General features: G+C 43.4%; 1 protein-coding gene across 1 annotated transcript in view; it reads right to left on the bottom strand.

Annotated features, from left to right (window-relative positions):
• Positions 1–17,523, bottom strand: part of Arid4a (AT-rich interaction domain 4A) — an 85,738-nt gene that overhangs the window by 67,641 nt on the left and 574 nt on the right. Inside the window, exons 2-5 of the mRNA XM_023701673.1 lie at positions 17,167–17,223; positions 15,227–15,337; positions 13,436–13,501; positions 11,867–11,957 (exon numbers count right to left, since the gene is read on the bottom strand). Of these exons, the coding sequence (XP_023557441.1) occupies positions 11,867–11,957; positions 13,436–13,501; positions 15,227–15,337; positions 17,167–17,172 (274 nt within the window). The 5' untranslated portion in view covers positions 17,173–17,223. The remainder of the gene's footprint in view (positions 1–11,866; positions 11,958–13,435; positions 13,502–15,226; positions 15,338–17,166; positions 17,224–17,523) is intronic.

The raw sequence follows: 17,523 nt of genomic DNA, 5'->3' as shown, positions 1-17,523 counted from the left end.
AAAAAAAAAAAAAAAACCCAGATGTGTGTGCTCTGAAATCTCAGATGTACACTCTACGGAATGGCTGAATCCAGCTAATTAACGTGTTGCCTTGTATTCTTATCTATTTCTGTGGTGAGAACCCTTACAACCTACTCCCTTACCAATTCTAAAGTATGTGACACACTTACTAACCACAGCCACTTGTATAATCAAGCTCTTTAACGTTACCCTTTTTAACTGAAGAAATTTTTCTACATGTGAAATCTCCTGTTGTCTAACCTGACATCTCCAGGTCCCTCACCCCTTCCACGGCTGTCAAGCTTCCTGCCACCTCCAACACCGTGAGCTTCTCTGAGCACACGTCCGTCCGCGAGATCGCAGGAAATGCCGAGCTGCCTGTGGCTGGCCCGTCCCACACACCATCCTGGGCTCCAGGGAGCCGCCCCGGCCTGCAGGCTTCGCAGCCTTCTTTCTCAAGGCTGGAGCCCCGCTGTGAACATGTACCACATTCTCTCTTCATTCATCTGTTGGTGAAATCTCCGGCTGATCTCCTACCTTGGCCATTAAACAGGACTACCACGAACATGGCAGAGCACATACCTGTTGAGCATATGGATTCCATGTTTGTTTTAAAACCACAGGCTGGGGACACAGCTCAGTGGCCTAAGTGCCTGAATTAATGTGCATTGTGAGGAACACCACACGTGGGTTCCCTTATCCAGCACCCGTATCTTTTGTCCTGTTGCTAACAACCACGCCACACACGTGAAGTGACATCTACTGCGGTCTTCCATCTCCCTGCTGACTAGCACGCTCCGCATTCTGTTGTCTCCAGTTGTGCACCAGTTAATGACAGAATACATTCTGCCTCGCAGCATCAGGTGACCTCCTCAGTGTGAGTCACTTGAGTCCCCACACCTGTCCCGCCCTGTCGCCTGCGCTGAGTCCAGGTTTCTATTGCATTGCCTGCTGCAGGCACTGGGAGTGCATATGCGCTGTAACAGCCACATTAGAAAATGTAGAAACACTGTTGAAAAGATAAAAATCGAAACACCCGTGCAGGGTACTCACTATGAAGGAAATCTGCAGGACTGGAAGCGGGGTGTGGCAGGGTGGCAAGTGAACGCGAAGACCTACAACGTCACTGGACAGTGCTGGACACACAGATCCACGATGCATGCAAAGCTACACAGAATTTATATGCAATATTTTTTATTAGCCAGCATGGTGAGTCATGCCAATCATCCCAATTCCTTGGAAGGCTGAGGTAGGAAGACTACAAACTGTAGGCCAGCCTGGGCAACTTAACCAAACACTGTCTCAAAGTAAAACATTTTTAGAAGGGCAGAGATGTAGCTTGGTGGGAAAGAGCTTTCTAGCATGTCTGAGACCCTGAATTCAATTCCTAGTCTAAAAAAAAAAAAAAAAAAAAAAATCCACCTTTTCCTTCAATAATAAATAAATCTTAGCTCACTAAAGCCATTTTACTGGGGCTGGGGAGATGGCTTAGTAGAATAAACGCTTCCCTGGCAAGTGCAAAGGCCTGAGTTCAATCCCCGGTTCCGCAATAAAAATAAAACCGTTTTCTTTATTCATGCACTAACACCCAGCATAAAACAAAAACCCATTGCACAACTACACAACAATTTGCTTTATTTTTCTATCATATAAGTTTTTGCCATGTTAAATTTGTTTTTCTCACTTTGTAAGCTTTTCTGTTAAAAAGACAACATCACACCCATTAGTCTAGGCCCACCCAGAGTCAGGGCAATCCCGGCCCCTCCACTCTCAACCCTCTAGTACAGCTTCAGAGGCAGGTGCTGGTACCTGCTACAGCAATGACATTTTCTTCCGGAACACTCCCTGAAGGAGCAGGGCAGCTTTATGGTTAGCATTTTTTCTTAAGTAGGAGTGTACACTCTAAAAAACGATGAGTAGTGAATGCATCTACCTGTAACACAGTCCTTTACTGTCCTTATAAAATGTTCTGTGCTATACACATTTGTGGTCCCCAACTTTTTTGGGGGCAAGCTGGAGAGATAGCGTAGCAGTTTATGCATCAGCCTCTACAGCGTGACTTCGCAGGTTCGAGCCCCAACTTTTTTGGGGGCAGCAGGGATCAGTTTCATGGGAGACAATTTTTCCACAGCCCCGGGGGAAGGGAAGGGGCTGGTTTCAGACAAGTCAACTGCACTCACTGTATTTATTGGGTACTTTATTTCCATTATTGCTACATTATAATATGTAGGAAAATAATTATAGCGTTCACTACACTGTAGCATCAGTGGGAACCAGGAACTTGTTTGGGACCAACTGCATGGTCCCATCTAGGAGAGCTGGGGCACAGTGACCCCTGAAATGGGCTGCTCCTGTCCGGTCCACTCCATAATCTCAGTTGCTTTGAATGCTAAAAAACTGTGCTTCACAAAGACAGGACGCTGGAAACAGAAGCTGGCTTTTCGGTGCTTTTGTGGCAGTCGCGGGATAACCCTCATGACTTTAATGGATGGGGATGGAGCGTTTCCTCAGATAGACGTTTAAGGTCATCATCACCTGCGACCTGAGCACTTGATCCTCTCCTAGCACAGAAAGTCTGCTCACGTGGCTCATGTACAAACGCGCCGCGGCGCCATGTGCTCCTAGCTCATGGGTCTCCTTGCAGCTGCGAAGGGGTGCTCAAATGCTCCTGAATGCAGCGGCTGGGCAGGAGGGGCCTGGCTCAGGCTCTAGCAAAATCTCTGCTAATGTTTGAAACAGGTCAGAAACCCAAATATTCGCTTAGCACCCCAGGCCTCCAGTTCGGCTTTGAATGCAGTAGTCATTTTCCCCTGTGGTGACAAGATGAAGTTCACTGGACAGGGTAAATATGTCACACACTACGTACACAAGTTTTGTGATGCATTCCATGTCTCTGAAGTTTGCCGCCAAAAAAGAGACTGCTTTTCCAAAAGAAACCTCGGGAGTAGCTCTCCTAACTTACAGACTCCGGCCCGTGATCTATGGTGGGGAGCTGTCTCACTGTTGTGTATAACACAGGAGGCGTGGGCTCCGCATCCCCCTCCTCACGGGGCTGCAATAAGATGTGAATGAAGGGTATATACTTTCATGCAGTTGATAATTTGAATGACATCCTGCAAAACGCTAAGTTGATGTGACATGTTTTGCCCCGCCAGCATCTCTCCATGTCATATATAGTACACAGAATCACAATGAGAAGCGACCTCTGACCCAAGTACTGGAACCAGCAAGCTGTCCGCTGAGGGCAGCCACTGTGCACACACTGACCCCCAGTGACCAACTCAATTCCTAACGTGCAACAATTCAAAGACTTGAATAGTTCTGCAGCTGTGGTGTTGGATTGATGACAAAAGCACACATGAGTCCTCATGCGCACCCTTGTGAAGATGAATCACACAAAAATAAGCATTGTTGCTTTGTCACCAACACTGGCAGCCTTGTCAATCGGACTGCCCTCCATGCTCTCCAATAACTGCACCTCCATATCCTCTACTTCAGCAATCCATCTAGTTACAGTGTCAGCCCCAAGAGGAAGCCATCACCTTCACAACTGCAGCCTTTCCTAAATGTTCACGACAACCATCCTGAGCAGGTGGCAGGATCAACTCTCCACCAACAGTAAAGGGCTTCTTAGCTTGAGCATTGCGATCGGCCAGTAAGAATGAGGCTCTCGGTGCTCTTGCATGATGTGGTAGCCTTCAGCAATTGCTTCTGTCCTCAGTGGCCACATTTGTGTCTTTAAAGAACTCCAAAGGCATGTGCTTTAATGTGGATGCTGGTCTCCATGTGGTACAGCAGTTCTGAAGTCTTTGCGGCTATGTCAAACAGTTGGTCACCATGTATTCTACAAAAGCAAGCTTGAGAATATTTTTAATATCACAGGTGGCAGCGAATGCATAATCTTCAGTATGAATCTTGCAGCTTGCTTCTTGCTGGCAGCCTCCTGCTGCCTTATTACTGGATCTTTCCACCTTTTCAAAGAAGCTCTCCAGTGGAGTTTACCTTCCGTTAGCTTGTGAGCTTCCCAAAACGCTGACAAGGCCAAGCGCACAGTGTAGGGAACAGAAAGGAAGTGGCACAGTAATAGATAGACTGTGCACGCCGCCAGTTCCAGCTGAACTGTAACCTGCCTCTCCCTGCAGGGTTTTGATCTGAGCCTGCAAGCAAATGATTCACTGTGGTCTCTGTGTAGTCAAAGCTTTCTGATAATGCTCATGCGCAGCTGCAGCCGCTCCCCAGTTCCACCAGCACCTCCTCAGCTCCGTCTCAGATCACCAGGCACAAAGGGAGCCCATGGGGGTTCAGCTCTATGAGCAGCCAGGGCCACTGCCGACCTGAAGGAGGCAGAGCTCAGGTGGTCTCGTGAGTGACAGGGAGCAGCTGCGACACAGAGGAAGCTTGGCTAGCTGGCCCCCTGTTGTGAAGTCTGGTTCCTAGCAGGTACAGACCCGGGGGGCTGGGGGGCAGTGTCGGACATGACAGGATGAGCCATAGGGATGTCTACACCAGCATCACCACGGCCTGCGAGTAACGCCTTGTGCTGCAATAGCTCTGAAGTCACTAGGCAGCAAGAACTGTTCCGCTCCATCGCCATCCTGTTGCACAATTGTCACATCACAGCCAAAATGACTGTGTAGTACCTGACGGTCCACAGGCATCAATCTGCCTGCTGTCTCCTGAGAAACGGCTATCGAGGTTGTGTGTTAGATTCCCATTACCGTGACTAATACCTGAGGTAAACAACTTATATAGGAAGTTTACATTTTAATCGTGTTTTTGATATCTCAGACTAGGATCAGTTGGCCCTGTAACTGTTGGGCCTGTGGTCAGCAGCAAATCACAGAGCAGCACCACACTGAAAGAAACGAATTCTCTTCATGGCCAGACTTCAAGGAAGAAGTGCTGGGATGCCTATATCCCTTCCAGAGCATGGCCTCAATGACAGACCTCCTGCAGGGCCTCAACTTTAAAGCGTTTTCCTGGCAACACCCAGAGCAGTGTCACAGGCTATGAGACGCTGAGAACACTACCCCAACCACAGCAGGCCCCTGGCTTGTGCTTTCCACCAAGTTGTTTGTTTCCTGGCTATTGAGCTATTTGAATTCTTTATATCTTGGATATTAACTCCTTGTCAAATGCATAGCTTGTAAATTTCTTCTCCCATTCTGCAGATCATCTTGTCACCTTGGTAATCCTTGGTGGTACGGTTTTATTTTGACACAGTCGTGTCCACTTTTGCTTTTGCTGACAGTGTTTGTTCATTTTCTTTATTATAACAAAATACCTGAAGCTGAGATTTACGTAACTTATAGTTTGGGGGCTGAGAGTACAAGATCAGGTTCAGCTTCAGGTAAGGGCCTAGTGACAGGTGGTATCATGAGAGATGCGTGTGTGAGACTAAGCACACAGGGAGGAGAAAGGAAGCCAACTTGCTCTTACACAAACCCCTTTCTCAAGAGTCCTATAAAAACTACCATAATCCCTTCCTTATGTCTCACACTGAGGATTAAAGTAGGGCCTTTGCAGAGTACCATCCCCAGCCCCATCCATCCATCCATCCATCCATCCATCCATCCACTCAGCAACCTATCCATCCATCCATCCATCCATCCATCCATCCATCCATCCTTCCACCTACCTATCATTTGAGACAGGGTCTTGCTAAGTCACTAAGTTGTCAAGCTGGGATGGAGCTGTGATGCTCCTGTCTCAGCCTCCTAGAGTACTGGATTCCAGCCATGCACCACCACACCCCACTCCTTAGTTCCAGGTGGAAGGCAGCTCCCTCACTAACCCAAACACCTCCTCCCGAGCTCATGTTGCACACGCTCCCTGCACCTCAAGTTCCTACACTAGGAACCCGCACATTCAACACAGGTAATCTTCAGGGACAAACCACCCAAACCATAGCCAAAATCATTAAAAAGAAAATCACTGCCCAGGAGAATGTCTTGGCACTTTTAAGCCTCAAGCTTAAGTCCCTTCCCAGCACTTGGGAAGCTGAAAACAGGAGAATCACTATGAATCTGATCTATGTAGTGAGACCTGTAGACCCTGCACTAAAATTAAAAAAAAAAAAAAAAAAAAAAAAAAAAAGCTTAAGTCTCTACCATGGTGTTTGTAGATGGTCTCAGATGTGGCTCTAACCAAACAGCTACCCAGTTTCCTCTGCATCAAAGACTGAAGACACTGTCCCTTCACCAAGGCTCTTAGCACCTTTGCCCAAAATCTCATTGCAAATTGTGGTTGTACCTCTGGGCTCCCTATTCTGTTTCAGTGGTCCATGTGACTATTTTTACACCAGAACAGTTCTGGTTTTTTGTTTGTCTGGTTTTGTTTGTTTGTTTGTCTGGTACTAGGGATCAAACTGTGCATGCCAGTCAGGCGCTTAATGCTGCTGAGTTGTCTCCCTGGCTCTCAATTCTGGTTTTGTTTTTTTTTTAATATTTATTTATTTTTATTTATTGCATTTATTTACTGTGTGTGTGTGTGTGGCCAGCTCAGCCCACCAGGGGGCGGGTCTGGCTGGCATGTGGTGCTGGGGATCGAACCGCAGTCCCTGTGCTTTGCCAAGCTTGTTTCAAGTCGGTGCTTTAGACCACTGAGCCATCTCTCCAGCCCCCTCAATTCTGTTTTAATAACCACTGTTTTGTACACTATTTTGGAAGTCAGCAGTATGCCACCGGCGTTGTACTTTTTTTGGCTCCACCATCATTGATAGAATGAGTTAGGATATCTACAGAGATCCCTCAGCGGTTAAGGCCAAAAACTTCAGCAATCTGGAAATTTAAGAAATTAATGCTAGGTCTGGGGGGATAGGTTGGTGGCATAAGTGCGTGCTTGTCACCTGGGCTCAATCCCCAGTACTGTACACTGTGCAGCCCCAGAACCTTGGGCACGCTGTGCCAGCCACCGAAACCAGGAGTGACAGTGCACGCCTCCACTCCCAGCACTGGGGAGGCTGAGACAGGAGGATTACTACAAGTCTGAGCTGCATGTTGAGACCCTTCACTAAATTAATTAAATAGTTATAATAATAATAATAATAATAAAGAAATTAACACTGAAATATGTAATGAACATTAGAGAAACATTAAATCTTATAGAAACAATGCCTTTAAACCTACCACAGAGGGAAACAGATTTCTTCAATGTTTAGTAGTATTTTCCTAAATGCTTTTCTAGTCAGCAAAATAGACACCTGATTTTGAAAGCATTTCGTGCTTTTTTATTAGAACAACATTTGTCATAAGGAGGTCTGACTAAATGAAAAGCCTTCTACGCTTGTGGCACATTCTACAAAACTCAGTCAATTCACCAACTAAATCTAATTTTCTTCTACACAATGCTCTGTTTATTAGACTTCCATGAAATCAGATATAACAAATGTTCATAATAATAACTACAAGGCACAAAGTCTGAATCTTAAAACTATTATACAAACATTAATATAGTTGGCTAGGTGTAGTAGTGCATGCATGTAACCCTAGCACTCAAGAGGCTGAGGCTGGAAGATCACTGCAAGTTCAAAACTGGCCTAGGCTTCAAAGTGAGCTCAAGGCCAGCCGGAGCTATACAGCAAGACCCTGCCTCAAAAAGACAAAGAAAAAAAAAAGAATTACTATAGATCTGAGTGTGGAGGCACATGCCTGTGATCTCAGCATTCCAGAGAATGAGGCAAGAGAACTACCTTGAGTTTAAAGCCAGTCCGAGCTACAGAATAAGTTCAAGGCCAGCCTGAACTACAGAGTGGGATTCTGTCTCAAACACAAACAAAAATAGCAACAAAAATTAATATAAATAATTTAGAATAGAGTTCACTGCTACATTTTAAGTATCATGTCTGTGGAGGGCCCGTGAGATAGCTCAGTAGACTAAACGCCTGCTTAAGCAAGTGCATGGACCGGGGTTCGATCCCCAGCACCATAGGCTGTACTGGCCCGGAAGCACAGAACAGGCCTCCAAGACTGGGTGTGGTGGCACACGCCTGGAATCCCAGCACAGAGGAGCCTGAAAACAGGAGGGTCACTACGAGTCTGAGCTGTGCAGTAAGACCCTATACAAAATACATAGACACACATATACATATATACCATGTATAAGGATTCACAACACATTGGGTTATTTTTATAATATGAAAAGTCAAAAGAAGATCATGTTCAAAATGTCTTATTAGCAGTTTATACTTAACAGGTATCAATGGAAATACTCTAACGGAGACATTCTTATCCCAATTTTAATACCTTTTTAATGATTGGACAGTCACAGTTCCATATATTACAATTTAATTCAAAAATCAATAAAGTACTGCAGCATTGTTGCACAATAGAGAATATTTTTAATACCTCAAAACACAAAAAGTCCCTATGTGCTGTGACTACTGTCTGACAATGGCAGGTTTAGATTGTAAATTTTTAAAAACTAAATCATAATAGATCCATAATCTCTTTTAAACAGGGCATTCAGCTAACCAGAAGAGAAATACCCACATTAGATAAGAAATTTGAGGGCAACAGCTCTAAATATAACTTTGTATCATTAATGAGCACAACTATTACGTGATAAAAAACCAGCAATGTGGTGTCCTTTTTCTGTTTTATTTTTAATACAGTAATATATTTTTTTTAAAAAGTAATATAACTTTAGGGATCTCGTGAACTCCAATGAGGCCATAGATACCTTTAATGTTTTGCATAATTCTATCTATAATATTGTGGAGTTACAAATAAAGAAAAAACAATTAAACCAAGTGAGTAGAAAGTGTTCAACAAAAGAATAAAAAATTCATAAGCTGTAAACACACAGGTCTTCTTGTGAACTGACTGGTCACAAGCCCATTATAGGGCTGGTGAGATGGCTCAGCTGACTAAGCACCTGCTTAGGCAAGCACAGGTACCAGGGTTCGATCCCCGGTACCACATGCCATGCTGCCCCTGCCCCTGCCCCTGGGGGCGTTCTAAGCTGGCCACCGAGACTGGGCATGGTGGCACACACCTGTAATCCCAGCGCTGGGGAACCTGAAAACAGGAAGATCACTACAAGTCCGAGCTGCATAGTGAGACCCTGTACCAAATACAATTAAAAAGAAAAAAAAAGCCCGTTGTTCTCTGGTCCTTCTTCACGCGGTCCACACCCATCAGTTCATAAGCGGGATGGCAGAGCGAGATACTGCGTATACCGAAGTGGAGCACGCCTTCGTGAGTCTTAAATTTTAACAAGGCAATCTCACTCGTGCACATCATTATAAAAGGATTTAATTTTTTTTTTTTTTTCACAGTACTGGGGACTGATCGAATACTCTTCCAGCAAGCTGCACCTCTCTCTGTACTGGTTTTTTTCTGCCATTCTAGCTGCTGAATCCAGAACCGCAGCAGGCAGAGGCAGCAGCCTAGCACTGACCTACATCCCCAGCACTTCCTACCTCATGTTAGGTCAGCACAAGGTAAGCTGTCCAGAAAGTACTGAACTTGTGCTGCTCATGCATTAGCCCCCCAAGCAGTCGGCATACAATCGTGCGGCACCATCCCTACGCCTGTATTATTTAAAATTTTTCTACCAAATGAGCCTCATTTTCTGCGGGCAGTCTATGGTTCCAAGTGTGTATGACTTGTATCACAACTGCCTCGAAAGCTTACTTATTCCCATCACCAACCAGACTGACTTAGACAAGTCTGAGTCCTCAGCTACTCAGTTTTCAAAGCAAACAAACTGATTTTTATATACCCTCACGTGTGTTATCTCAATTATAAACAACTTAGACTCTAAGCAGTTTGAGAGTAAGAATTATGCAATTTCTTCTTTGATTCCCCACCATGGAGAAGCATCGCAGAGAATGCTCAGTAGCAAGGGGCTTTCCGAAATGCTAAAATGCCACTCATATGGAGAACAGAGATCATTATTCATCATTAAATAATTATTCTGGGACAGGGAAACCCAGAAGGTGAAAAACTTGAAAGCCATCGCTCTCCACAACATGACAAAGAGATAAAGCTTCGCGAATAAAATGAGCGCCTAGAGAGCGCCATGTAGGAGGCTACACTAGTTTGAACATACACATCATTTAGTGTCACATGACTGGGCACAGATCCTCTCTAGTAATTTTTTTTTCTTATTTTGGAATTTTGAGCCAAGGTCTTGCTATGTAGTTCAGGCTGGCTGTAGTGATCCTCCTGTCTCAGCCTCCTGAATGCTAGGATTGCAGGCGTGGGCCACTATACCAGGATTACTCCTGTAACTTTAACCAGTGCCTTGTTTAATACAGCACAATCAGATTAATCTCTACCAATGGTTAACATTAAGCTTAATTTTACAATCTCTAACAATTTGCCAGCCAACTAGGGTTATTAAAAACATGTAATTCTGAATAACGATACCATTGTAAACCAACAACGTCTAGATCTCAGAAGAAAAAAAAAAGGGTAGAAAAAAGCAGTTACAACAGACGGCTACTATTAAGAAGGGACATAGAGTAGACATAAAAGTATGATTTTTAAACCAAACTACATTCTTCTAATCTTTGAGCATCAACAGGTGATAAATGATTTCTACTCAAACAAGAAATCAGTACACTAAAAGTAAACCTATCAGGTCCTTCCTTTCCTTTGACAAGAAAATTTCAACACCGTAATTATTGATACCAGTCATACAAGGACATAACTACGAAATAATGCCACAAGTGTCCAGTATAAAACAAAATATAGGATGCCATCCCTAGGACTTCGGAGTTTAAAAGTACTGAGACATTTAGAAATGTTAATGTTATTCTCATCAACATAATGATAACAAGTAGCCATGTACTACTTTCAGGTTTTAATTTACACGTGTTTTGATACTTGTTACTTCTCACTAAAATTTTTAAAACCAGTGTAAGAGAAAACCTAGAAATTTTTTTTTTTTTTTTTTTTTTTTTTAATGTATTTGGTCCAGGGTCTCACTATGCAGCTCGGACTCATAATGATCCTCCTGTTTTCAGGCTCCCCAGCGCTGGAATTACAGGTGTGTGCCACCACACTCAGCCTCTGTGGGCAGCTCAGCGTGCCCGTGGGTGCGGCTGGAGCGGCACGTGGTGCTGGGGATTAAACCCTGGTTCCTGTGTTCCCTAAGCTTGCCTAAGCAGGCGCTTTACTCTGCTGAGCTATCTTGCTGGCCCAACATGGAATGCTTTGAATGCGTTTACATTAACAGGATGTATCTTTTCCTTGGGAGCTGTTAGTAGGCAAGCCCACTCTATACTGAGAATCAAAAATTAAGCTAAAGGGGCTGGGGAGATACTTCAGGGGCTTACGTGCCTGCCTGGCAAGTGCAAGGTCTTAAGTTTGATTCCCAGTTAAAAAAAAAAAAAAAAAAAAAAAAAAATTAAAAATTAAGCTTGAGTCACCTGTGCCTGAATCTACCTTGGCCAGAATTTCTTTTAAGTCTGCAAATTCTGACATAACACTTACATTACCTTGCTAGGAGACTGCAGTCAGAGCATCTGCGCAATCTTAGTTGCAATTCCAAAGAAAGTAAAGGCTCAGTTATGGTCCTCCTGACTTTTCTTTCAGAAGTACATTTTGGGTGACACAGACATCAATGGCCAGGTTACTCTCAAAGACTTCGCCCTGTTGCCACAGGATCTCACTATGTAGCTCACAGCCACCCTCCTGCCTCAGCCACCCAAGGGCTGGTGTTACCAGCACACATAGCCACAAGGGGCAAGGTAATTTTTTGTTTCCAATAGGGCATCCTTAAAATTTTAGCCAAGTTAGCCATGGGGCTTGCAGGAAAGAATGTCTGTTTCTCTGCCAACACAATGCTTCAGTGTGTCCACAAAACGGGTAGGCGCAATCTCCATTCAATGTCTATGTTCGATTAGGGAACTACTCACCCACAGTGTACCAGCTGGCATCGGTCAGCTTGCTGATAATGGCTTCCTGAAAGGATCCGTCAGGAGTCCTCGTTTCAACAATTGCTCCAACCTAAAACACGAACCCCAAACATCTTTACCAAATGTTAACAAACTGAACCATTCCCATCAACTACACTGGAAAGAAAAATGAAGCTGACGGTACTTCTTCCCTAGTCTGGCTTAGAACGGCATTACTTACAGGGCTGCGTTCCTCATTACCTAACTTGAGACACAAATCTCTTTGGCTTATGGCTTTAGTAAGGCACCTACATTTTACAAACTGAAAATCATGATTCAGAAAAGTAAAATAATTTGCATGGGCTAGGCACCCGGTCTTTTAAATCTTAAATCACACTGCCATGCAGCAAATGAAACATAAGAAGTCTAAAACTGCTGAACACGGTGGTGCTGTCATCCCAGAAGCCAGGAGGCTGAGGCAGGTTTAGTGAGTTGGAGGCCAACCTGGGTACACAGTAGATTTGATGTCAGTCTGAATTAAACAGCAAGAATCTATCTCAAAAGAACAAAAGACAAAACCTTAAGACAATCAAAATAGACTCTAATTTTCTTTCATAGAAAAATTGCCTACCAGATTCAGCATCTGTATTTAAGGGACCTTTTAGATAAGGGTTCACCTGGCGACATGGCCACGGAGTTGACTTCCTTCCAGCTTTCAGACCTCTACAGATCAGATCTTAACTGAAGGGAAACTGACATAAGATTCAACACAAGAAGAAATGGCCAGACATGGATGAAAAATGTAGTTAGGAATTCACTAAAGCAAGCTGTGGTTCCATCACTGGTACTGAAAAAACTGAATTATGAAATGGACATAGTTTACTTGGCAAATCACAATACAAGATTAAAGCTTTTGCTACTGGTTATACGACATCACAGCTCTCACCCAAGAGAGGCCAACAGTGTGAAAACCAAAGTAAAGTAGTCAAGCCAAGAATTCAAAACAAAGGGCAAATGAAAACATATTTAAATACATTAAAGCATTCTGGTGCACACTATTGATATTCTTAAGCTAAACATACAATCGTTGTAATTTATACTAATTACATTAACATCCCATTTATATTTTTACTTTGATAAACATTCTGATGAAGTTATACACAAATGTAAATTACAGTATGATTCACTCTTCTAGATTTGAAACTGTACAGTCTTACTACCTTTCTTATACTCTTGTTGCTACTGCTGTTTTTCTTGAGATAAACTCTCACTGTGTAGTTCAGGCTGGTCTTGAACTCACAGTGATCCTCCTGCCTTAACTTCCTTAGTGCTGGGATTACTGGTGTGCACCTCCACACCCAGGTACAATGTTTCTATTGGTGTGTGTCTGTGACACCCAGTGAGTATGTGATACACACGCACATCTCAGCCTAATCGCCCCCCCACACTTCTACTCTATTCCTTCCCCAGATCCCTTCCCCTTTCTACAGAGTTCACCTTCTCTTCACGGCTACTTCCCATACACTCTGAGTCTCTCCTATTAGAGAAATTGCAGTATCTAATCTTTTGTGACTCATTTATTTCACTTACTCTTAAAGGACCTTTGACTTGGTCATCCTGCACCAATTGTGTTGTATTATCCTGTTTCAGGAGTACCTGAAAAACATTTTTGCACGGTAATTTGCATGTTGCTTTTAAAATAATATATTTACAGTGACACTGCAACAATGGTATCATTAACCTGTGCTTCCCAAGAACCCTGTGGTTACCTCTGCTGTAACAGTTATTACACCGCCTTCTCTTTACATTTATTGTCTCTTTCATTAAGTGAGTTCCTTGAGGGGCCTGCAGCCCTCTTACTACCCTTTCCCCAGCAGGTAGCAAATGTCCTTGCAGGCTACAGGCATTTAATAACTGTTTACTAAAGGAAGGAACTATAGATTTACAATCTAGCGTGATTACTGTGAAAGGTTAAACTGCCTATTGTGTGTTTCATCATTAACTTACATTCTGATTGTCACCAAGCATTAAAAACAAAAACAAAAACAAAAAAATTTAGGGTCTATTTAAACCCATAACTTTTTTGGCCCTTAAGACTGAAAAATCGGGGCTGGAGAGATGGCTCAGTGGTCTAAAGCACCTACTTGAAACAAGCTTGGCAAAGCACAGGGACCGCGGTTCGATCCCCAGCACCACATGCCAGCCAGACCCGCCCCCTGGTGGGCTGAGCTGGCCACACACACACACACACAATAAATAAATGTAATAAATAAAAATAAATAAATATTAAAAAAAAAAAAAAAAAGACTGAAAAATCATGATAACTGGTTCAGGCAGAAGCAGGTACTTGAAAGGTAGACCTTTCTCCTTTCATATCCTCCCAAATATACAGGACAGCTACCCAAATGAGTAAATTCAAATTCAGTATGAAAAACAATCATTGTACTGATTCTTCAAAAAACACATGGCCGGGGATATAGCTCAGTGACACAGCCCCTGCCTGGAAAGTGCAAGATTCTGAGTTCAATTTCAGGCACCAAAATAAACAAGAGCCAAAAAAAAAGCACAAAAAAGAAAGTTAGGGCCGGAGAGATGGCATAAGTGCTTGCCTGGCAAGCGCAAAGGTCTGAGTTTAATCCCCAGTTCTGCCAAAAAAAAGAAAAAAAAAAAAAAAAGAAAGAAAGAAAAAGTTAGAATTGTCAAAGACATTCCAATAAATATTAAGTAACCAAATCTTACAAAGCTTATATTGTCAAAAGAGTTTCGTAGCTCTAACATGTTTGTATAAGCACAGGTTGCTTTCTTTAAGTAACAAAACTATTAAAATCTGTATTTACATAGAAAAAGTTACTAGAAGGAAGCAAAATTTATCAGTATTTTTGAGAAGTGAGCTTGGGTATTAATCTATTTGGAGTTTTCTCTGCATTCTTAAAAATTGTGCTGAAATATGTTAACTTTCACTTTTTCCTGGTTATGGAAGGATCTCACAAATAAACTCCTTGAATCACTTTTACTGCTGTCTTCAAAACACAGTTCCCAGTGCACTGTTCTTCCTAATTACTGAAACTGTCTCTACCTGAACATTATGAAAAGACAGAACACAGATAATCGCCTATTTAAGTGTTCTACCACAACGGGAGGGAAGGGGCCTAATGAAGGAGCATTACAAGCATGAAACTGTGACAAAAGCATTCTGGAAAAATGCCTCATTTTGGTTCTTTCTTTTTCAATTTTTAATGCACCTTTCCTTTAAGTTTAGCACTGTTAATGCTTTCATAGAGTACTGATTAATTAAAAAAAAAAAACCACTGACTTGCAGTCTCCCCTTACTAACACTCCACTCCCTTCACCCAAGGAACGAAATAAAAACCGATTTAGTACCTTCACCTTCACCAGCCTTTTCACAGTCTTGATCTTCGCCTCGCAGAAGGCACCGCGGTACTTGGCACTGACGTCCGTGCCCACAGTCAGGTAGGCAGGCTCGTCGGCCGCCTGGGGAGAGGGCAGGACAGGGCAGGACAGCAGCTGTGAGTCCCAGCAGCTTCTCCCCGCCCCCCCCCAGCCTCAAACTGCAGTAAAACCTTCCAAGTCCAGTCATGAGGACATTAACACTATCTGCTTAGTAATGCCACCGATGATTTGAAAAATACCCCTAAAGCACTTTATTAACAAGACTTTATGAATACACTGATTGCCTTATACAATCCAATATTTTGAAATTATAATTGGAAGCTATGAAAAAGGAAGTACAGTAATTTTTCTACATATAAAATGTTTTTAAAAATTTAGTCATTTATGTAGGAAATGAAAAAACAGAAAAACTATATCCAATTATATATTAAAAGCCATTTATAGCACCCTGAGAATTGTTTTAAAAGATAGTGCTATTAAAAACAATACTACCAATGTGTAATTGTTTGATATAGCTCATGAAAATAGCATTTTGAATGTAGTTGATTTTAAAGATAGCAAACTAAGTTGGCTTTTTGGGAAAATTTATAGGCTAAAAGCTGCAAATTCACTTCAAGAATGCAGGGATGGAATGATGGCTTGAGACTATGGCCACATAGCCAGAAGAGCTTTACCAAGAAAAGCCTATGTTCAGCAAATAGCCCACAGCACAACAGTACCTTGAAAATTCAGAGGAATTTCTCTCTGCCATTCATTTTCATCTTAACAGTAACAAGACAACTACCATCAGAGCGTCACTATATGTTTTCTCTGAAAGTTACATACTTACAAACGCAACTTAACATTACTATGTGCAAAGGTAACAGTGTACACTTGTGCTATCCATTTTTAAGTACAAAATAATGGTTTATTTTCTAGTAAGTTTTCCCAAGTGGATTCTCAAGATTGTTTTCTGTGTTTTACTTCAATCACAAGAGGTAGGCAAGAAAAACTTGGGGAAAAGTCTGTATTTTTAAGCTTAACATACTGAAAAAAAAATTTAAAAAAAATCAGACACCCTGGGGCTGGCAAGATGGCTCAGTGGTCTAAAGCACCTACTTAGAACAAGTTTAGCAAAGCACAGGGACCGCGGTTCAATCCCCCAGCACCACATGCCAGCCAGCCCCGCCCCCTGGTGGGTTGAGATGCCCCACCCCACACAAATAAATAATAAATAAAATAAGTAAATTTTTTAAAAAAAATCAGACACCCTTTATAGTCAGTATTTGATGAAGTATATAAATGGAAAAGGAGCATTTGGCAAATATTGTCCACAAATAGTCAATGGTCACATACTTCACAGCGCTATGAGAACTTCCTTTCTCTTCCTTTTAAACAGTAAAACGGGGATGTTTGCAACATTAGGTATCTCCAGTATATAAGTATTACGGATAAACGCCTATGCTTTAAAGTACTACAAAGACTGAATTAAAACTGGGTATTATTATTAGAGTTCAACTACTCAAAGGCTATAATCATAGATATTTGCTTTGTCCCTACTATCTCCTTTACTCAGTCTGACAATGGAAAAGGAAAAAAAAATCAAAAAAATCCCCCAAAGAACCACAGCAGGACAAAGCTTTACTTCTGCAAAGGTTGCAGCCAACACAGGAAGTGTTTAAAATACTAGCCTAATGGACAGGAGCTGAGAGGCTGCTCTGCCTCTCCAAACTGCTCGCTGCTACGCGGGCTGAGGTGGCAGCGCTCAAGACAGGACTCCTGGCCCATTCACTTGTCCTCGTTTTCAGAAAGCACCACTGTAGCGAAATTTCAATTCCGAGTAACAAAAAGGTAACAATCCGCTCCGCCGCAGCGGGCCCGCGGCTGGCACGTCCCGGGCACGAGGCTTGGCGGAGTTGGACTCCACTTACCTTCATTTTCACCGGGGATCTGTGAGGCTCCAGTTCCACGAGTTCTCTCCTCTGTCGCTAGAACCGCGGGTGAGAGCAGAAAGCACGGAGTCGGTCAACATTGGGGTGCAATCCGAGGGAGAAAGTAAACAAACGTCGGCGGGGAGGGATGGCACCTCGCGCGGCAGGGAGACACAGCGGGGGACAGCGGGACGCGCGCGAAGGGCAGCCCGCCCCGCGCTCCGATCGCTGGCCCGAGGCGATGCCCTCGGTGTCACGGCGCCATTGCGCCCGCCCTCGCCTCGCACCGTGTCAGCGGCGAGCAGCAGGGGCGGCGGCCTGCAGCCGGGGAGCTAGCGCGCGGGGACCCCGCGGGGC

This window comes from Octodon degus, unplaced genomic scaffold (assembly GCF_000260255.1).
Source record: "Octodon degus isolate 3935 unplaced genomic scaffold, OctDeg1.0 scaffold00007, whole genome shotgun sequence".
In the NCBI taxonomy this organism is placed as follows: Eukaryota; Metazoa; Chordata; class Mammalia; order Rodentia; family Octodontidae; genus Octodon; species Octodon degus.
Note: the sequence above shows the minus strand (reverse complement) of the source record. Positions and strands in the feature narration are given on the sequence as shown.